Genomic DNA, 18,625 nt, shown 5'->3' with positions numbered 1-18,625 from the left:
GGGGAGGATGCGAGCATAAGAGGGGTGACATCCCAGGCAGCGGAGGCACTCAGGTCAAAACCTCCCTGTACATGGATGACGTTGCCGTCTTCAGCTCGGATCCGCTGTCCGTGCGCAGACTGATGAGCATCTGCGACCAGTTCGAACTGGCCTCGGGAGCCAAAGTTAACCACGGCAAGAGCGAGGCCATGTTCTTTGGGAACTGGGCTGACCGATCCTTTGTCCCCTTCACCGTCAGGTCAGATTACCTGAAGGTGCTGGGGATATGGTTCGGAAGGGCCGGGGCGTGCACCAAAACATGGGAGGAGCGAGTAGCCAAGGTACGACAAAAGTTGGGCATGTGGGGGCAGCGATCTCTCTCCATTGTGGGTAAGAACCTGGTCATCAGGTGCGAGGCGCTCACGTTGTTGCTCTACGTGGCGCAGGTCTGGCCCATACCCCACTCCTGCGCTGTAGCGGTCACCCGAGCCATTTTCCGCTTTGTCTGGGGATCTAAAATGGACCGGGTCCGGAGGGACACGATGTTCAAATCTCTGGACAAGGGCAGGAAAAATGTACCCAACGTGGCCCTCATCCTGATGACCACCTTCGTGTGCGGCTGCATCAAGCTGTGTGTAGATTTCCAGTACGCAAACTCCAAGTGTCACTACGTGCTGAGGTTCTATCTGTCCCCAGTGTTGCGAAGGATGGGCCTGGGCACATTGCCGCTGAACGCTCCATGCAGTTGGACCGTGCCGTACCACCTATCCTTCATGGAGCAGTTTCTGCGGGAAAACACCTTTGACCACCGGTCCATCAGGCAGTGGTCTGCACGGAATGTCCTCAAGGCCCTACGGGAAAAGGAGACGGTGGATCCTGTCGGATGGTTCCCCGAGCAGACCATCAGTCATTTGGCGGAATGCCTCATCACCAGAACTTTCAAACAAGCACCAAGACGTAGCTTGGCTGGTGGTGAGAAGGGCCCTCCCCGTCAGATCCTTCATGCACACCCAAAGCCTCGCCCCCTCCACACAATGCACCCATGGTGGCTGTGGTGGGGAAGAGACGGTCGCCCACCTCCTCCTGGAATGTGTCTTTGCAAAGCAGATGTGGAAAGAGATGCAGTGGTTTTTGTCGAGGTTCATCCCAAGCAGCTCTGTAACACAGGAGTCTGTGCTCTACGGGCTGTTCCCAGAGACGCAGACCGAGACAAACATCAACTGCTGCTGGAGGACTATCAATTTGGTGAAAGACGCCCTTTGGTCTGCCCGAAACTTGCTGGTCTTCCAGCACAAGGAGTTGTCCACCACCGAATGTTGCAGACTGGCACATTCCGAGGTCCAGGAGTACGTGCTGAGGGACGCACAAAAGCTTGGGGCAGCCGCAGCAAAGGCTCAATGGGGAAAGACCAGTGTAAGGTTCCCCCACCAAGCTGGACTGAGGGGCTGGATCCATGGGAAACCCCTCGAACTGTATCGTTAATATTCTCAATTGCTGTAAATGTAAAACTGTAATTGACATGAAAATTGTGAAACGGAAGGGTTGTGAAGAAACTCATGACAGTATTGAAGGAAACTGATCTCCCTTGCAATGTTTGTATTTTATGGTGCTGTTTTGAAACTGTTTAAAGTATATTTTGGAAATAAATAAAAAAAATCAGGGAGGGGGAAAGAGTTACCTGGACGCTGTGTTTCAGGAGACAGTCACTCCCCTTAGATTAATGACCTTGAATTTGGCCAGTAGTCAGGGACAAGAGGGTGTGACTATGAGGGAGGCAGGTAGAGGGATCCAGGAGGTAGTGTTGCAGGAGCCTCAGCCCTTGTCCTTGTCCAACAGGTTCGAGGTTCTTGCTCCCTATGTGGTTGAGAGCAGAGACTGTAGGGAGGATGAGCAAACTGACCATAGCACCGTGGGACAGGGAGCCATTCAAGTGGGGGGAGAAAAGAGAAATGTAGCCATAATTGGGGATAGTACAGTTAGAGGCATAGACACTGTTCTCTGTGGCCGGGATCGAGAGTCCTGAAGGTTGTGTTGCCTACCTGATGCCAGGATTCAGGATATCTCATCTGGGCTGCAGAGGAACGTGGAGTGGGAGGGGAAAGATCCAGTTGTCGTGGTCCACGTAGGTACCAACGATATAGGTGGAACGAGGGTAGAGGTTCTGCTGAGGGAATATGAGCAGCTAGGGGCTAAATTAAAAAGCAGCACTAAAAATGTAATAATCTCCAGAGTACTACATGAGCCATGAGCTAATTAGTACAGGGTCAATAAGATTAAAGAGGTAAATGCGTGGCTCCAAGATAGGTGTGGGAGAAATGGGTTTGAATTCCTGAGACAACGGCACCAGTACTGCGGAAGGAGGGAGCTGTTCCAATGCTACCCTTGCCAACTTGATTAATCCAGTCCATATGCATATTAAAATCACCCATGATTATTGGCGTACCTTTCTTACAAGCCCCCAATATTTCCTGGTTAAAACTGTGCTCCACTGTGGAACTACTGTTCGGGGACCTTTTGATTACTCTCACCAGGGACTTCTTTCCCTTGCTATTTCTTATTTCTACCCAGACTGATTCTACATCTTGATCTCCAGTGCCTACATCGTTTCTCACTACAGCACCGATCTCTTCCTTTACTAACAAAGCTACACCTCCTCCTTTTCCTTCCTGCCTATCCGGGCTCCACCTGAATCATGCTGGGATCAGAATCCTGGCAAATTGCATAACTAGGGCTGTAGATAGGGCTTTAAACTAAATAGTGGGGGGTGGGGGGAGGGGGGAGGGTTCAGTTACATGGAAAATTAGGAAGTCAAAGTTAAAGGAGAAGGTAGGAGTGCAGGTTAGTGATGAGGCTGATTGTTACCAGAAAAGAAAAAGGTAGGGACAGAACGTGTGAACGTCATATTGCACCAAGGAATCGTATAAGAGTAGAGAAATTTGATAATAGAACAAACTTAAAGGCTTTGTATCAGAATGCACAAAGCAATCGGAATTAAATTAATGAGTTAACAGCGCAAATAGACTCGAATGGGTATGATTTAGTGGCGATTACTGAGACATGGTTGCAGGGAAACCAGGTTTGGGAATTGAATATCCAAGGGTACTCAGTATTTTGGAAGGATAGGCAGGAAGGAAAAGGAGGTGGTGTAGCTTTGTTAGTAAAGGAAGAGATCAGTGCTGTAGTGAGAAACGATGTAGGAGATCAAGATTGGAGATCAAGACGTAGTATCAGTCTGCTTAGAAATAAGAAATAGCAAGGGAAAGAAGTCCCTGGTGGGAGTAATCTATAGGTCCCCGAACAGTAGTTCCACAGTGGGGCACAGTATAAACCAGGAAATACTGTGGGCTTGTAAGAAAGGTTCGGCAATAATCATGGGTGATTTTAATATGCATATAGACTGGATTAGTCAAATTGGAAAGGGTAGCCGCGACGGAGAGTTCAAAGAACAAAGAACAGTACAGCACAGGAACAGGCCATTTGGCCTCCAAGCCTGCGCCGATCGTGATGCCCGTCTAAACTAAAACCTTCTGCACTTCCGGGGACCGTATCCCTCTATTCCCATCCTATTCATGTATTTGTCAAAATGCCTCTTAAACGTCGCTATCGTACCTGCTTCCACCACCTCCCCCGGCAGCAAGTTGCAGGCACTCAGCACCCTCTGTGTAAAAAATTTACCTCGCACATCCCCTCTAAACTTTGCCCCTCACACCTTAAACCTATGTCCTCTAGTAACTGACTCTTCCACCCTGGGAAAAAGCTTCTGACTATCCACTCTGTCCTAGCTTTGTAAACCTCTATCATGTCGCCCCTCCACCTCCGTCGTTCCAGTGAAAACAATCAGAGTTTATCCAACCTTTCCTCATAGCTAATACCCTCCAGACCAGGCAACATCCTGGTAAACCTCTTCTGTACCCTCTCCAAAGCTTCCACATCCTTCTGGTAGCGTATCAACCAGAACTGTATGCAATATTCCAAGTGCGGCCTAACTAAGGTTCTGTGCAGCTGCAGCATGACTTCCAATTTTTATACTCTATGCCCCGACCGATGAAGGCAAGCATGCCGTATGCCTTCTTGACTACCTTATCCACCGGCGTTGCCACTTTCAATGACCTGTGGACCTGTACGACCAGATCTCTCTGCCTGTCAATACTCCCAAGGGTTCTGCCATTTACTGTATACTTCCCACCTGTATTCGACCTTCCAAAATGCATTACTTCATATTTGTCCAGATTAAACTCCATCTGCCACTGCTCCGCCCAAGTCTCCAACCGATCTATATCCTGCTGTATCCTCTGACAATCCTCATCATTATCCGCAACTCCACCAACCTTTGTGTCGTCCGCAAACGTACGAATCAGACCAGCTACATTTTCCTCCAAATCATTTATATGTACTACAAAGAGCAAAAGTCCCAGCACTGATCCCTGCGGAACACCACTAGTCACAGCCCTCCATTCAGAAAAGCACCCTTCCACTACTACCCTCTGTCTTCCATGACTGAGCCAGTTCTGTATCCATCTTGCCAGCTCACCTCTGATCCCGTGACTTCACCTTTTGTACCAGTCTGCCATGAGGGACCTTGTCAAAGGCTTTACTGAAGTCCATGGAAACAACATCCACTGCCCTTCCTTCATCAATCATCTTCATCACTTCCTCAAAAAACTCAATCAAATTAGTGAGACACAACCTCCCCTTCACAAAACCATGCTGCCTCTCGCTAATAAGTCCATTTGTTTCCAAATGGGAGTAAATCCTGTCAAGAAGAATCCTCTCCAATAATTTCCCTAACACTGACCTACGGCTCCCCAGTCTGTAATTTCCCGGATTATCCTTGCTACCCTTCTTAAACAAAGGAACAACACTGGCTATTCTCCAGTCCACTGGGACCTCACCTGTAGCCAATGAGGATACAAAGATTTCTGGCAAGGCCCCAGCAATTTCTTCCCTTGTCTCCCTCAGTATTCTGGGGCAGATCCCATCAGGCCCTGGGGACCTATCTACCTTAATGTTTTTCAAGACGCCCAACACCTCCTCCTTTTTGATATCGGCATGACCCAGACTATCTACACTCCCTTCCCTCAATTCATCATCCACCAAGTCCTTCTCTTTGGTGCATACTGATGCAAAGTTCTCATTTAGTATCTCACCCATTTCTTTTGGCTCCACGCATAGATTCCCTCCTCTGTCCTTGAGTGGGCCAACCCTTTCCCTGGCTACCCTCTTGCTCTTTATATACGTATAAAAGGCCTTGGGATTCTCCTTAATCCTGTTTGCCAATGACTTTTCATGACCCCTTTTAGCCCTCCTGACTCCTTGCTTAAGTTCCTTCCTACTTTCTTTATATCCCTCGAGGGCTTCGTCTGTTCCCAGCCTTCTCGCCCTTACGAATGTTTCCTTTTTCTTTTTGAATAGGCTCACAATATCCCTCGTTATCCAAGGTTCCCGAAACTTGCCAAACTTATCCTTCCTCCTCACAGGAACATGCCGGTCCTGGATTCTAATCAACTGACGTTTGAAAGACTCCCACGTCAGATGTTGATTTACCCTCAAACAGCCGCCCCCAATCTAAACTCTTCAGTTCCTGCCTTATATTGTTGTAATCAGCCTATCGCCAATTTAGCACCTTCACCCGAGGACTACTCTTATCCTTATCCACAAGTACCTTAAAACTTACAGAATTATGGTCACTGTTCCCGAAATGCTCCCCTACTGAAACTTCAACCACCTGGCCGGGCTCATTCCCCAATATCAGATCCAGTACAGCCCCTTCCCGAGTTGGACGATTGACATATTGTTTCAAGAAGCCCTCCTGGATGCTCCTTACAAATTCTGCCCCATCCAAGCCCCTAGCACTAAGTGAGTTCCAGTCAATATAGGGGAAGTTAAAATCACCCAACACAACAACCTGTTGCATGATCCCTCCGAGGTGTCCTCCCACAGTACAGCCGTGATATTCTCCTTAATCAATAATGCAACTCCCCCACCCCTTTTACATCCTCCTCTATCCCGCCTGAAGCATATAAATCCCAGAATGTTCAGCTACCAATCCTGTCCTTCCCTCAATCAAGTCTCTATAATAGCAACATCATAGTTCCAAGTACTAATCCAAGCTCTTAGTTCATCTGCCTTACCTGTTATACTTCTCGCATTGAAACAAAGGCACTTCAGACCACCAGTCCCACTGTGCTCAGCAACATCTCCCTGCCTGCTCTCCCTCTCAGTCTTACTGGCCTTATTCACTCGTTCCCCCTCAGTTAGTTCACATGCTGACCTACTGCTCTGTTTCCCACCCCCCTGCCACACTAGTTTAAACCCTCCTGAGTGACGCTAGCAAACCTCGCAGGCAGAATATTTGTGCTCCTCCAGTTTAGATGCAACCCGTCCTTCTTGTACAGGTCCCACCTGTCCCGGAAGAGATCCCAATGATCCAGATATCTGAAACCCTCCCTCCTACACCAGCTGTTTAGCCACATGTTTAGCTGCACTATTTTCCTATTTCTAGCCTCACTGGCACATGGCACAGGGAGTAATCTCGAGATTACAACCCTAGAGGTCCTGTTTTTTTAAACTTACTACCCAACTCCCTGAACTCTTCCTGTAGGACCTCGTCACTCTTCCTGCCTATGTCGTTAGTACCAATGTGTACCACAACCTCTGGCTGTTCACCCTCCCCCTTCAGAATGCCCCCTGCCCATTCAGAGACATCCTTGACCCTGGCACCAGGGAGGCAACATAACATCCTGGAGTCTCTTTCACATCCACAGAAGCACCTATCTGTGCCCCTGACTATAGAGTCGCCTATAACTATTGTTCTTCTGCGCTTTGTCCCTCCCTGCTGAACAACAGTGCCAGCCGTGGTGCCACTGCTCTGGCTGCTGCTGTTGTTTTCCCAACAGTATCCAAAACGGTATACTTGTTAGAGAGGGGGACAGCAACAGGGGATGCCTGCACTGACTGCCTGCCCCTTCTAGTGGTCACCCATCTATCTGCCTGCACCATGGGTGTAACCACGTCTCTAAAACTCCTGTCTATGATGCTTTCCGCCACCTGCATGCTCCTACGTGCATCCAATTGCTGCTCCAACCGACCCATGCGGTCTGTGAGGAGCCGCAATTGGGTACACTTCCTGCAGATGTAGTTGTCCGGAACGCTGGAAGCGTCACAGACCTCCCACATCTCACAGGTGAAACTCTTTAGAGTCAGAGTCGTACAGCATAGAAACAGGCCCTTTGGCCCACTGCGTCCATGCCGACCATAATGCCCAGCTATACTAATCCCACCTGCCTGCATTAATTCCATATCCCTCTATGCCTTGCTCATTCAAGTACCTGTCCAGATGCCTCTTAAATGTTGCTACTGTTCCTGCCTCCACCACCTCCTCTGGTAGCTCATTCCAGACACCCACTATTCTTTGTGTGAAAAATTTACCCCTTTGATCCCCTTTAAACCTCCTCCCTCTCACTTTAAATCTATGCCCTCTAGTTTTAGTCACCCCTACCATGGGAAACAGACTCTGGCTATCTACCCTATCCATGCCTCTCATAATTTTATATACCTCTATCATGTCCCCTCTCAGCCTCCTTCGCTCCAGGGAAAACAGACCCAGCCTACCCCTCTAACTGACATTTCTAGCACTAATTAATAAATTAATTTAAAATAAATACTTATTAAACCCTTACTAAATTAAGTTACAATTAACTATATGGTCCCAAGCGCTAGATTTCTGCTATAAATATTAAATGCTAAATCCAGTAATTTCCTCCCTCCTCTACTACTCTTCTACTTATTAATTAGGGTTAATTAGTTTATCAATGTTTTATTTTCAAATTCAGTGCAGATCCCCTACCATCCAATCAGGTCACAGCTTTCCTGTGATGTCACTTTTTCAGTTATTTTTTCTTTTTTATTCCACCCGAGCTAAGTTACTCTCTATACTCACCGCTCCGGAACTCCGCCCTATGAGTCTTCTCCCTGGAACTAGGCCACGAATCCCCAAGGTAAGGTTTTTATACTTACCACACTGGAACTCCGCCCTCCGAGTGCATTGAATGTATTAGAGATTGTTTTTCGGAGCAATATGTTGTGGAACCGACCAGGGAGCAGGCTAGTCTAGATTTGGTATTGTGTAATGAGTGCGATAAATTAATGATCTCGTAGTTAAGGATCCTCTAGGGAAGAGTGATCGTAGCAAACTAGAATTACAAATTCAGTATGAAGACGAGAAACTGGAATCCCACACCAGCATTCTGGAGTTAAACAAAGGTAATTACATAGGCATGAGGACAGATTTGGCCCTAGTGGACTGGGCAGGAAGACTAAAAGGTAGGACCTTTGATGAGCAGTGGTAGATGTTTAAGGAGATATTCAACTCCTCCCAACTAAAGTATATTCCAGAGAGGAAGAAAGATTCTAAGAGGGGGGAAAAACATCCATGGCTAAGCAAGGAAGTTAAGGATAACAAAGACATAAAGATCAACAAAGGGTTACTAAAAAAGTAATAAAAAGAGCAAAGGTAAATTATGAAAGAAAGCTGGCGCAAAATATAAAAACTGATCGCAAAAGCTTCTATAAGTATATAAAAGGGAGAGAGTAGCTAAAGTGAATGTTGGTCCCTTGGAGGATGTGACTGGGGAGTTAATAATGGGGAACACAGAAATGGCGGAGATACCAAATCAGTATTTTGCCTCAGTTTTCACGGTGGAGGACACTAATACCATCCCAATAGTAACAGGTAATGCAGAGGTTATAGAAAGGGAAGAACTGAGAACAATCAGCATCACTGGGGAAAAAGTACTGAGCAAACTATTAGGATTGAAGGCAGACAAGTCCCCAGGGCCTGATGGCCTACATGCTAGGGTCTTAAAGGAAGTGGCAGTGGAGATAGTAGATCCATTAGTTTATAATATTCCAAAATTCCCTGGATGCGGGGAAGGTTCCAGTGGATTGGAAAAATGCTAATATAACGCCCTTATTCAAAAAGGGAGGGAGGCAGAAAGTAGGAAACTATAGACCAGTTAGTTTTACATCTGTCATTGGGAAATTGTTAGAATCCATTATTAAGGAAGGAATAACAGAACATTTAGAAAGTCAAAATGCAATCCAACAGAGTCAGCATGATTTTATGAAGGGTAAATCGCGTTTGACTAATTTGCTAGAGTTCTTCGAGGATGTAACAAGCAAAGTGGATAATGGGGATCCTGTAGATGTAGTATATCTGGACTTCCAGAAGGCATTTGATAAGGTGCCGCACAAAAGGTTAATACACAAGGTAAGATCACATGGGTTTGGGACAATTTATTAGCTTGGATAGAGGATTGGCTAACCAACAGAAAACAGAGAGTCAGGATAAATGGGTCCTTTTCTGGTTGGCAAGCTGTAACTAGTGGGGTACCACAGGGGTTGGTCCTTGGGCCCCAACTATCTACAATCTATATGAATGACTTGGATGCAGGGATAGAAGGTACTATAGCCAAATTTGCAATAAAGAAAGAAGAAATTTACAAATGGATATGGATAGGTTAGATGAATGGGTCAAAATTTGGCAGACGGAGTTTAATGTGGATAAGTGTGAGGTTAACCATTTTGGTCGGAAGAATAGAAAGGCAAATTATCTAAATGGAGAGAAACTTCAGAGTGCTTCGGTGCAGAGGGATCTGGGTGTCGTCGTGCATGAATCACAGAAAATTAGCATGCAGGTGCAGCAGGTAATAAGGAAGGCAAATGGAATTTTGGCATTTATTGCTAAAGGAATAGAGTATAAAAGTAGGGAAGTGTTGCTTCAACTCTACAAGGCATTAATAAGACCGCACCCAGAGTACCGCATACAGTTTTGGTCCCCTTACTTGAGGAGGGATGTAGTTGCATTGGAGCCAGTTCACTAGATTGATTCCAGAGGAGGGGTTTGTATTATGAAGAGATTGAGCAGTTTAGGCCTTTACTCTCTAGAGTTTAGAAGAATGAGAGGAAATCTAATTGAAGTATACAAGATGATTAAGGGGATTGACAATGTAGACGTAGAGAGAATGTTTCCTCTTGTGGGGCAATCTAGAACGAGAGGTCATAGTTTTAGGATAAGGGGCAGTAGATTTAAAGCAGAGGTGAAGAGAAATTACTTCTCTCAAAGGGTCGTGAGTCTGTGGAATTCACTACCCCAGAGTGCGGCAGATGCCGGGACAATAAGCAGCTTTGAGGAGATAGACAGATGTTTAATTATTAAAGGGTTGAAGGGTTATGGAGACCGGGCAGGAAAGTGGAGTTGAGGACGAGATGAGATCAGCCATGATCGTACTGAATGGGGGAGCAGGCTTGAGGGGCTGAATTGTCTACTTCTGCTCCTAGTTCTTGTCTTAACTCACCACCGTGGTGGGGAAACCCCACAAACGCGCTGACGACTTAATTTCTCTAAAATATCCTGCCATCGGGAATCCGAAAAAACACTTCCCACCTAATGATATTGCCTCGCATGCCACCAAATCTGCCATGATGGACTGTATAAAATTCCCCCAAATGATTTGAAAAGGATTGACACTTGAAGGAAATGAACTTGCAGGGCTATGGGGATAGAGCAGAGGAATGGAACTGACAGACTGCTCTACCGAGAGCTGCCATGGACTTGATGGGCCAAATGGTCTCCTTCTGTACCATAAATGACTCGATGACTGAGCGTTGCACTCTATTAGTACTGCACAGTACAGCCTAGATTATGTACTAAATTCCATACAAGGTTCCAAAACAACAACCTTCTGCCAAAGACAGAAGTGTTACTAACCAAGTCAAACCGCCACACAATGACGTGTGCCCAAGATGTGTTTTCATGAGCTGCGTACCATTAACTCATAAGCTACAATTATCTGTACAAGTTTATTTCCTTGTTCCCGAAAACTTGCAGATAATTTAAGTATTGCTATTTGCACATCTGAATGGACTGATTTAGAGTTTAATCAACCAAGGCAACCACTCTTTCCAAAGCTCCTGATTGATAAGAACACAAGGAAATGCACTGGCTGATCCCAACAACTTACCCCCTCAAACTACCCACTCTCTTGAATATCTCTTCAATTCTCTCATACACTGCTCTACATAACTTGCCTCCACTGCCTTGCTGGGCAGTTCATTCAACACACTCCTTGCAGATTAGCTATAATAGAAGTATCATAAGTTTAAGCCAGTGTCTCCTCAATCTTATGTTCGTGGCAATAGAAAACTTTGTCCCGCATCCGGCAGCTTGCTATTTCAGAGTTGTGAGACGTGCCAAGGTAGAAACTCTTACAGATCCAGGATTAGATTAGACAGATGAATAATGGAATAAAGGTTGAATGGGAACAGGGCAGGAAATTATTTGGAACCATTTGCTTGTGAGAAGGTTAAACGCTAACACAGATTGGTTAAGCCAAAAGGTTTGTTTCTGTGTTGTAACTGCCATGTATTTCTCATCTGACTCCAGCCAGACATGCAGCTCTACTGACGCCTGCTTCCATTATTTCCACAGAACTAGTAGAGGGAGGCTATATCCACAGCTGATCCCAATTCTCTTCTCACTTAGCTTCCACAGAGATATACTGTCCAGCAGCAGCCCTGGACAAATAAGTCAGAAAAAAACCTAAGTCCCTTCATGAGCAGAGATATTTTGAAGTCACTTAACATTGGGAATCAGACCGAGGGCACAGTTTATTTTGTACTAGAAGCTGCTTTCCAGTGGGGCTTATTGCAGAGCCATTCAAGGTGGTTTTGTGAATAAGTACAGAATAGTTCTCTGCCAATTTTGAATAAGATCTCTTTGTAGTTAGACAAAGGATTACTTCTTCCAATAATGTTCCCACAAGTCAGCAATTTTTTTTTTTAACATCAGTAATTGCTGATTTGTGTCTCCTACATCTTGGCTGTAACTTGCTGAGACCCACCTGCTCTTCATACGTGGTCTTGTAGTCTTCCAGCCTTCTCAAGAGGTTCTCATGCTCCTCATCAAACTCTGCAATCTTTTTACGGTAATACTCCAGCAGTTCCCGGGAAGGACGGAGAAAGGCCAGGCGCTCATTCACTGATGGAATGGGTGGAGAACCATCGTTTCGGGGAGGCTGTCGTTTGGCCGAATGGGATGAATTACGGCCCATAGTTGACCTACAATGCAAAGAAAAGGCATTTCTCAAAACGGTTATTGGTAAATAATTCCGCAACCAAAGTCCTCAGGGGGACAATGGACCAAGCTAGACACCTAATGGCAAGTAATAACAAGAAATGCTGGAAACACTCAGCAAATCTGGCAGCATCTGTGGAGAGAGAAGCAGAGTTAACCTTTCAACTCACCGTCTCCCATTCACCGGGGAGGGGGAACCGGGACCGAGCTCCAACTCACCGGGGAGGGAGAACCACCTCACCGTCTCCCGTTCACCGGGGAGGGGGAACCAGGACCGAGCTCCAGCTCACCGGGCAGGGGGAACCACCTCACCGTCTCCCATTCACCGGGGAGGGGGAACCGGGACCGAGCTCCAACTCACCGTCTCCCGTTCACCAGGGAGGGGAAACCAGGACCGAGCTCCAGCCCACCGGGGAGGGGGAACCACCTCACCGTCTCCCATTCACCGGGGAGGGGGAACCGGGACCGAGCTCCAACTCACCGTCTCCCGTTCACCGGGGAGGGGGGACCGGGACCGAGCTCCAACTCACCGGGGAGGGGGAACCGGGACCGAGCTCCAACTCACCGGGGAGGGGGAACCGGGACCGAGCTCCAACTCACCGGGGAGGGGGAACCGGGACCGAGCTCCAACTCACCGGGGAGGGGGAACCACCTCACCGTCTCCCGTTCACCGTGGAGGGGGGAACCGAGCTCCAGCTCACCGGGGAGGGAGAACCACCTCACCGTCTCCCGTTCACCGGGGAGGGGGAACCGGGACCGAGCTCCAGCTCACCGGGGAGGGAGAACCACCTCACCGTCTCCCATTCACCGGGGAGGGGGAACCGGGACCGAGCTCCAACTCACCGTCTCCCGTTCACTGGGGAGGGGGGACCGGGACCGAGCTCCAGCCCACCAGGGAGGGGGAACCACCTCACCGTCTCCCGTTCACCGGGGAGGGGGGACCGGGACCGAGCTCCAGCCCACCGGGGAGGGGGAACCACCTCACCGTCTCCCATTCACCGGGGAGGGGGAACCGGGACCGAGCTCCAACTCACCATCTCCCGTTCACCGGGGAGGGGGGACCGGGACCGAGCTCCAACTCACCGGGGAGGGGGAACCAGGACCGAGCTCCAACTCACCGGGGAGGGGGAACCGGGACCGAGCTCCAACTCACCGGGGAGGGGGAACCGGGACCGAGCTCCAGCTCACCGGGGAGGGGGAAACACCTCACCGTCTCCCGTTCACCGGGGAGGGGGGAACCGAGCTCCAGCTCACCGGGGAGGGGGAACCACCTCACCGTCTCCCGTTCACCAGGGAGGGGGGAACCGGGACCGAGCTCCACCTCACCGTCTCCCGTTCACCGGGGAAAGGGAACCGGGACCGAGCTCCAACTCACCGTCTCCCGTTCACCGGGAAGGGGGGAACCGGGACCGAGCTCCACCTCACCGTCTCCCGTTCACCGGGGAAAGGGAACCGGGACCGAGCTCCAACTCACCGTCTCCCGTTCACCGGGAAGGGGGGAACCGGGACCGAGCTCCACCTCACCGTCTCCCGTTCACCGGGGAAAGGGAACCGGGACCGAGCTCCAACTCACCGTCTCCCGTTCACCGGGAAGGGGGGAACCGGGACCGAGCTCCACCTCACCGTCTCCCGTTCACCGGGGAAAGGGAACCGGGACCGAGCTCCACCTCACCGTCTCCCGTTCACCGGGGAAAGGGAACCGGGACCGAGCTCCAACTCACCGTCTCCCGTTCACCGGGAAGGGGGGAACCGGGACCGAGCTCCACCTCACCGTCTCCCGTTCACCGGGGAAAGGGAACCGGGACCGAGCTCCAACTCACCGTCTCCCGTTCACCGGGAAGGGGGGAACCGGGACCGAGCTCCACCTCACCGTCTCCCGTTCACCGGGGAAAGGGAACCGGGACCGAGCTCCAACTCACCGTCTCCCGTTCACCGGGAAGGGGGGAACCGGGACCGAGCTCCAACTCACCGTCTCCCGTTCACCGGGAAGGGGGGAACCGGGACCGAGCTCCACCTCACCGTCTCCCGTTCACCGGGAAGGGGGGAACCGGGACCGAGCTCCACCTCACCGTCTCCCGTTCACCGGGGAAAGGGAACCGGGACCGAGCTCCAACTCACCGTCTCCCGTTCACCGGGAAGGGGGGAACCGGGACCGAGCTCCAACTCACCGTCTCCCGTTCACCGGGAAGGGGGGAACCGGGACCGAGCTCCACCTCACCGTCTCCCGTTCACCGGGAAGGGGGGAACCGGGACCGAGCTCCACCTCACCGTCTCCCGTTCACCGGGGAAAGGGAACCGGGACCGAGCTCCAACTCACCGTCTCCCGTTCACCGGGAAGGGGGGAACCGGGACCGAGCTCCAACTCACCGTCTCCCGTTCACCGGGAAGGGGGGAACCGGGACCGAGCTCCAACTCACCGTCTCCCGTTCTCCATCCGGGTCTATCACGCCGCCAACCGCCCCTCGCGCTCTCCCCGCGCGCGCAACAACCATTGGCTGCTCAGGAGCGGATCTGTCCAATCAGATATTGGCATACCGAGGAGCCTCATCAATGTCAAGTGAGGATATGGGAGAGGGAGAGAAAGTGAGGGGGAGGAGGGAGGGAGAGAGAGTGAGGGGGAGGGAGAGAGAGTGAGGGGGAGGAGGGAGAGAGAGTGAGGGGGAGGAGGGAGGGAGAGAGAGTGAGGGGGAGGGAGAGAGAGTGAGGAGGAGGAGGAGGGAGGGAGAGAGAGTGAGGGGGAGGAGGGAGGGAGAGAGAGTGAGGGGGAGGAGGGAGGGAGAGAGAGTGAGGGGGAGGAGGGAGAGAGAGTGAGGGGGAGGAGGGAGGGAGAGAGAGTGAGGGGGAGGAGGGAGGGAGAGAGAGTGAGGGGGAGGAGGGAGGGAGAGAGTGAGGGGAGGGAGAGAGAGTGAGGGGGAGGAGGAGGAGGAGGGAGGGAGAGAGAGTGAGGGGGAGGAGGAAGGGAGAGAGAGTGAGGGGGGAGGAGGGAGGGAGAGAGAGTGAGGGAGAGTGAGGGAGAGAGAGTGAGGGAGAGGGAGGGAGGGAGAGGGAGTGAGGGGGAGGGAGGGAGAGGGAGTGAGGGGGAGGGAGGGAGAGAGAGTGAGGGAGAGGGAGGGAGAGAGAGTGAGGGGGAGGGAGGGAGGGAGAGGGAGGGAGAGGGAGGGAGGGAGGGGGAGGATGGGATGGAGAGAGGGGGAGGAGGAGGAGGGATACCGAGGAGCCTCATCAATGTCAAGTGAGGATATGGGAGGGGGAGGGGGAGGTGGAGGTGGAGGAGGGAGGGAGAGAGGGGGAGGAGAGGGAGGGAGGGAGGGGGAGGAGAGGGAGGGAGGGACAGGGGGAGGAGGGAGGGAGAGAGAGTGAGGGGGAGGAGGGAGGGAGAGTGAGGGGGAGGAGGGAGGGAGAGTGAGGGGGAGGAGGGAGGGAGAGTGAGTGAGGAGGAGGAGGGAGGGAGAGAGAGTGAGGAGGAGGAGGGAGGGAGGGAGAGAGAGTGAGGGGGAGGAGGAGGGAGGGAGAGAGAGTGAGGGGGAGGAGGGAGGGAGAGAGAGTGAGGGGGAGGAGGGAGGGAGAGAGAGTGAGGGGGAGGAGGAGGGAGGGAGAGAGTGAGGGGGAGGAGGAGGGAGGGAGAGAGAGTGAGGGGGAGGAGGAGGGAGGGAGAGAGAGTGAGGGGGAGGAGGAGGGAGGGAGAGAGAGTGAGGGGGAGGAGGAGGGAGGGAGAGAGAGTGAGGGGGAGGAGGAGGGAGGGAGAGAGAGTGAGGGGGAGGAGGAGGGAGGGAGAGAGAGTTAGAGGGAGGGGGGGAGGAGGAGGGAGGGAGAGAGAGTGAGGGGGAGGAGGAGGGAGGGAGAGAGAGTGAGGGGGAGGAGGGAGGGAGAGAGAGTGAGGGGGAGGAGGGAGGGAGAGAGAGTGAGGGGGAGGAGGGAGGGAGAGAGAGTGAGGGGGGAGGAGGGAGGGAGAGAGAGTGAGGGGGAGGAGGAAGGGAGAGAGAGTGAGGGGGAGGGGGAGAGAGTGAGGGGGAGGAGGGAGGGAGAGAGAGTGAGGGGGAGGGAGAGAGAGTGAGGGGGAGGGAGAGAGAGTGAGGGGGAGGGAGAGAGAGTGAGGGGGAGGAGGGAGGGAGAGAGAGTGAGGGGGAGGAGGGAGGGAGAGAGAGTGAGGGGGAGGAGGGAGGGAGAGAGAGTGAGGGGGAGGAGGGAGGGAGAGAGAGTGAGGGGGAGGAGGAGGGAGGGAGAGAGAGTGAGGGGGGAGGAGGGAGGGAGGGAGAGAGAGTGAGGGGGAGGGAGAGAGAGTGAGGGGGAGGGAGAGAGAGTGAGGGGGAGGAGGGAGGGAGAGAGAGTGAGGGGGAGGAGGGAGGGAGAGAGGTGAGGGGGAGGAGGGAGGGGGAGAGAGTGAGGGGGAGGAGGGAGGGGGAGAGAGTGAGGGGGAGGAGGGAGAGAGAGTGAGGGGGAGGAGGGAGGGAGAGAGAGTGAGGGGAGGAGGAGGGAGGGAGAGTGAGGGGGAGGAGGAGGGAGGGAGGAGTGAGGGGGAGGAGGGAGGGAGAGAGAGTGAGGGGAGGAGGAGGGAGGGAGAGAGAGTGAGGGGGAGGAGGGAGAGAGAGTGAGGGGGATGAGGAGGAGGGAGGGAGAGAGAGTGAGGGGGGGAGGAGGGAGGGAGAGAGAGTGAGGGGGGGAGGAGGAGGGAGGGAGAGAGAGTGAGGGGGGAGGAGGAGGGAGGGAGAGAGCGTGAGGGGGGGAGGAGGAGGGAGGGAGAGAGTGTGAGGGGGGGAGGAGGAGGGAGGGAGAGAGAGTGAGGGGGAGGAGGGAGGGAGGGAGGGAGAGAGAGTGAGGGGGAGGAGGGAGGGAGAGAGAGTGAGGGGGGGAGGAGGGAGGGTGAGAGAGTGAGGGGGAGGAGGTGGAAGGAGAGAGAGTGAGGGGGAGGAGGGAGGGAGAGAGAGTGAGGGGGAGGAGGAGGGAGGGAGAGAGAGTGAGGGGGAGGAGGAGGGAGGGAGAGTGAAGGGGAGGAGGGAGGGAGAGAGAGTGAGAGTGAGGGGGAGGAGGAGGGAGGGAGAGAGAGTGAGGGGGAGGAGGAGGGAGGGAGAGAGAGTGAGGGGGAGGAGGGAGGGGAGAGAGAGTGAGGGGGAGGAGGAGGGAGGGGAGAGAGAGTGAGGGGGAGGAGGAGGGAGGGAGAGTGAAGGGGAGGAGGGAGGGAGAGAGAGTGAGGGGGAGGAGGAGGGAGGGAGAGAGAGTGAGGGGGAGGAGGAGGGAGGGAGAGAGAGTGAGGGGGAGGAGGAGGGAGGGAGAGAGAGTGAGGGGGAGGAGGGAGGGAGAGAGAGTGAGGGGGAGGAGGGAGGGAGAGAGAGTGAGGGGGAGGAGGGAGGGAGAGAGAGTGAGGGGGAGGAGGAGGGAGAGAGAGTGAGGGGGAGGAGGGAGGGAGAGTGAGGGGGAGGAGGGAGGGGAGGAGGGAGGGAGAGAGAGTGAGGGGGAGGGAGAGAGAGTGAGGGGGAGGGAGAGAGAGTGAGGGGGAGGAGGGAGGGAGAGAGAGTGAGGGGGAGGAGGGAGGGAGAGAGAGTGAGGGGGAGGAGGGAGAGAGTGAGGGGGAGGAGGGAGGGAGTGAGGGGGAGGGAGAGAGAGAGAGTGAGGGGGGGAGGAGGGAGGGAGAGAGAGTGAGGTGAGGAGGGGAGGAGAGAGAGTGAGGGGGAGGAGGAGGGAGGGAGAGAGAGTGAGGGGAGGGGAGAGAGAGTGAGGGGAGGAGGGAGGGAGAGAGAGTGAGGGGGAGGAGGGAGGGAGAGAGAGTGAGGGGGGGGGGAGGAGAGAGTGAGGGGAGGAGGGAGGGAGGGAGAGAGAGTGAGGGGGAGGAGAGAGGGAGAGGGAGAGAGAGTGAGGGGGAGGAGGGAGGGAGAGTGAGGGGGAGGAGGGAGAGAGAGTGAGGGGGAGGAGGGAGGGAGAGAGAGTGAGGGGGAGGAGGGAGGGAGAGTGAAGGGGAGGAGGGAGGGAGAGAGAGTGAGGGGGAGGAGGGAGGGAGAGAGAGTGAGGGGGAGGAGGGAGAGAGAGTGAGGGGGAGGAGGGAGGGAGAGAGAGTGAGGGGGAGGAGGGAGGGAGAGAGAGTGAGGGGAGGAGAGAGAGTGAGGGGGGAGGAGGAGGGAGGAGGGAGGGAGAGAGAGTGAGGGGGAGGAGGAAGGGAGAGAGAGTGAGGGGGAGGAGGGAGGGAGAGAGAGTGAGGGAGAGGGAGGGAGGGAGAGGGAGTGAGGGGGAGGGAGGGAGAGAGAGTGAGGGAGAGGGAGGGAGAGAGAGTGAGGGAGAGGGAGGGAGAGAGAGTGAGAGGGAGAGGGAGGGAGGGAGGGGGAGGATGGGATGGAGAGAGGGGGAGGAGGAGGAGGGATACCGAGGAGCCTCATCAATGTCAAGTGAGGATATGGAGGGGGAGGGGGAGGTGGAGGTGGAGGAGGGAGGGAGAGAGGGGGAGGAGAGGGAGGGAGGGAGGGGGAGGAGAGGGAGGGAGGGACAGGGGGAGGAGGGAGGGAGAGAGAGTGAGGGGGAGGAGGG

At 53.2% G+C, this 18,625-nt stretch overlaps 1 protein-coding gene across 8 annotated transcripts in view; it reads right to left on the bottom strand.

The window, feature by feature from the left end:
• ccdc77 (coiled-coil domain containing 77) overlaps nucleotides 1–14,579 on the bottom strand; it is a 204,209-nt gene extending 189,630 nt beyond the window's left edge. For 3 of the 8 annotated variants that reach the window (XR_010976902.1, XR_010976903.1, XM_068051115.1), the window contains exons 1-2: nucleotides 14,530–14,579; nucleotides 11,880–12,096 (exon numbers count right to left, since the gene is read on the bottom strand). Coding sequence is in view for 6 of the 8 variants with exons in the window: in XM_068051115.1 (XP_067907216.1) it covers nucleotides 11,880–12,096; nucleotides 14,530–14,546 (234 nt within the window). In the remaining 2 variants the exon portion in view is untranslated. Of the gene's footprint in view, nucleotides 1–11,879; nucleotides 12,097–12,353; nucleotides 12,366–12,473; nucleotides 12,484–13,438; nucleotides 13,588–14,031; nucleotides 14,194–14,529 lie in introns of those variants that run through there. The other 5 variants (XM_068051118.1, XM_068051116.1, XM_068051119.1 and 2 more) reach the window with 5 other exon arrangements.
• Nucleotides 14,580–18,625: the final 4,046 nt, after the last annotated feature.

The sequence above is a fragment of the Heterodontus francisci genome, chromosome 18, assembly GCF_036365525.1.
Source record: "Heterodontus francisci isolate sHetFra1 chromosome 18, sHetFra1.hap1, whole genome shotgun sequence".
NCBI lineage: Eukaryota > Metazoa > Chordata > Chondrichthyes > Heterodontiformes > Heterodontidae > Heterodontus > Heterodontus francisci.
Note: the sequence above shows the minus strand (reverse complement) of the source record. Positions and strands in the feature narration are given on the sequence as shown.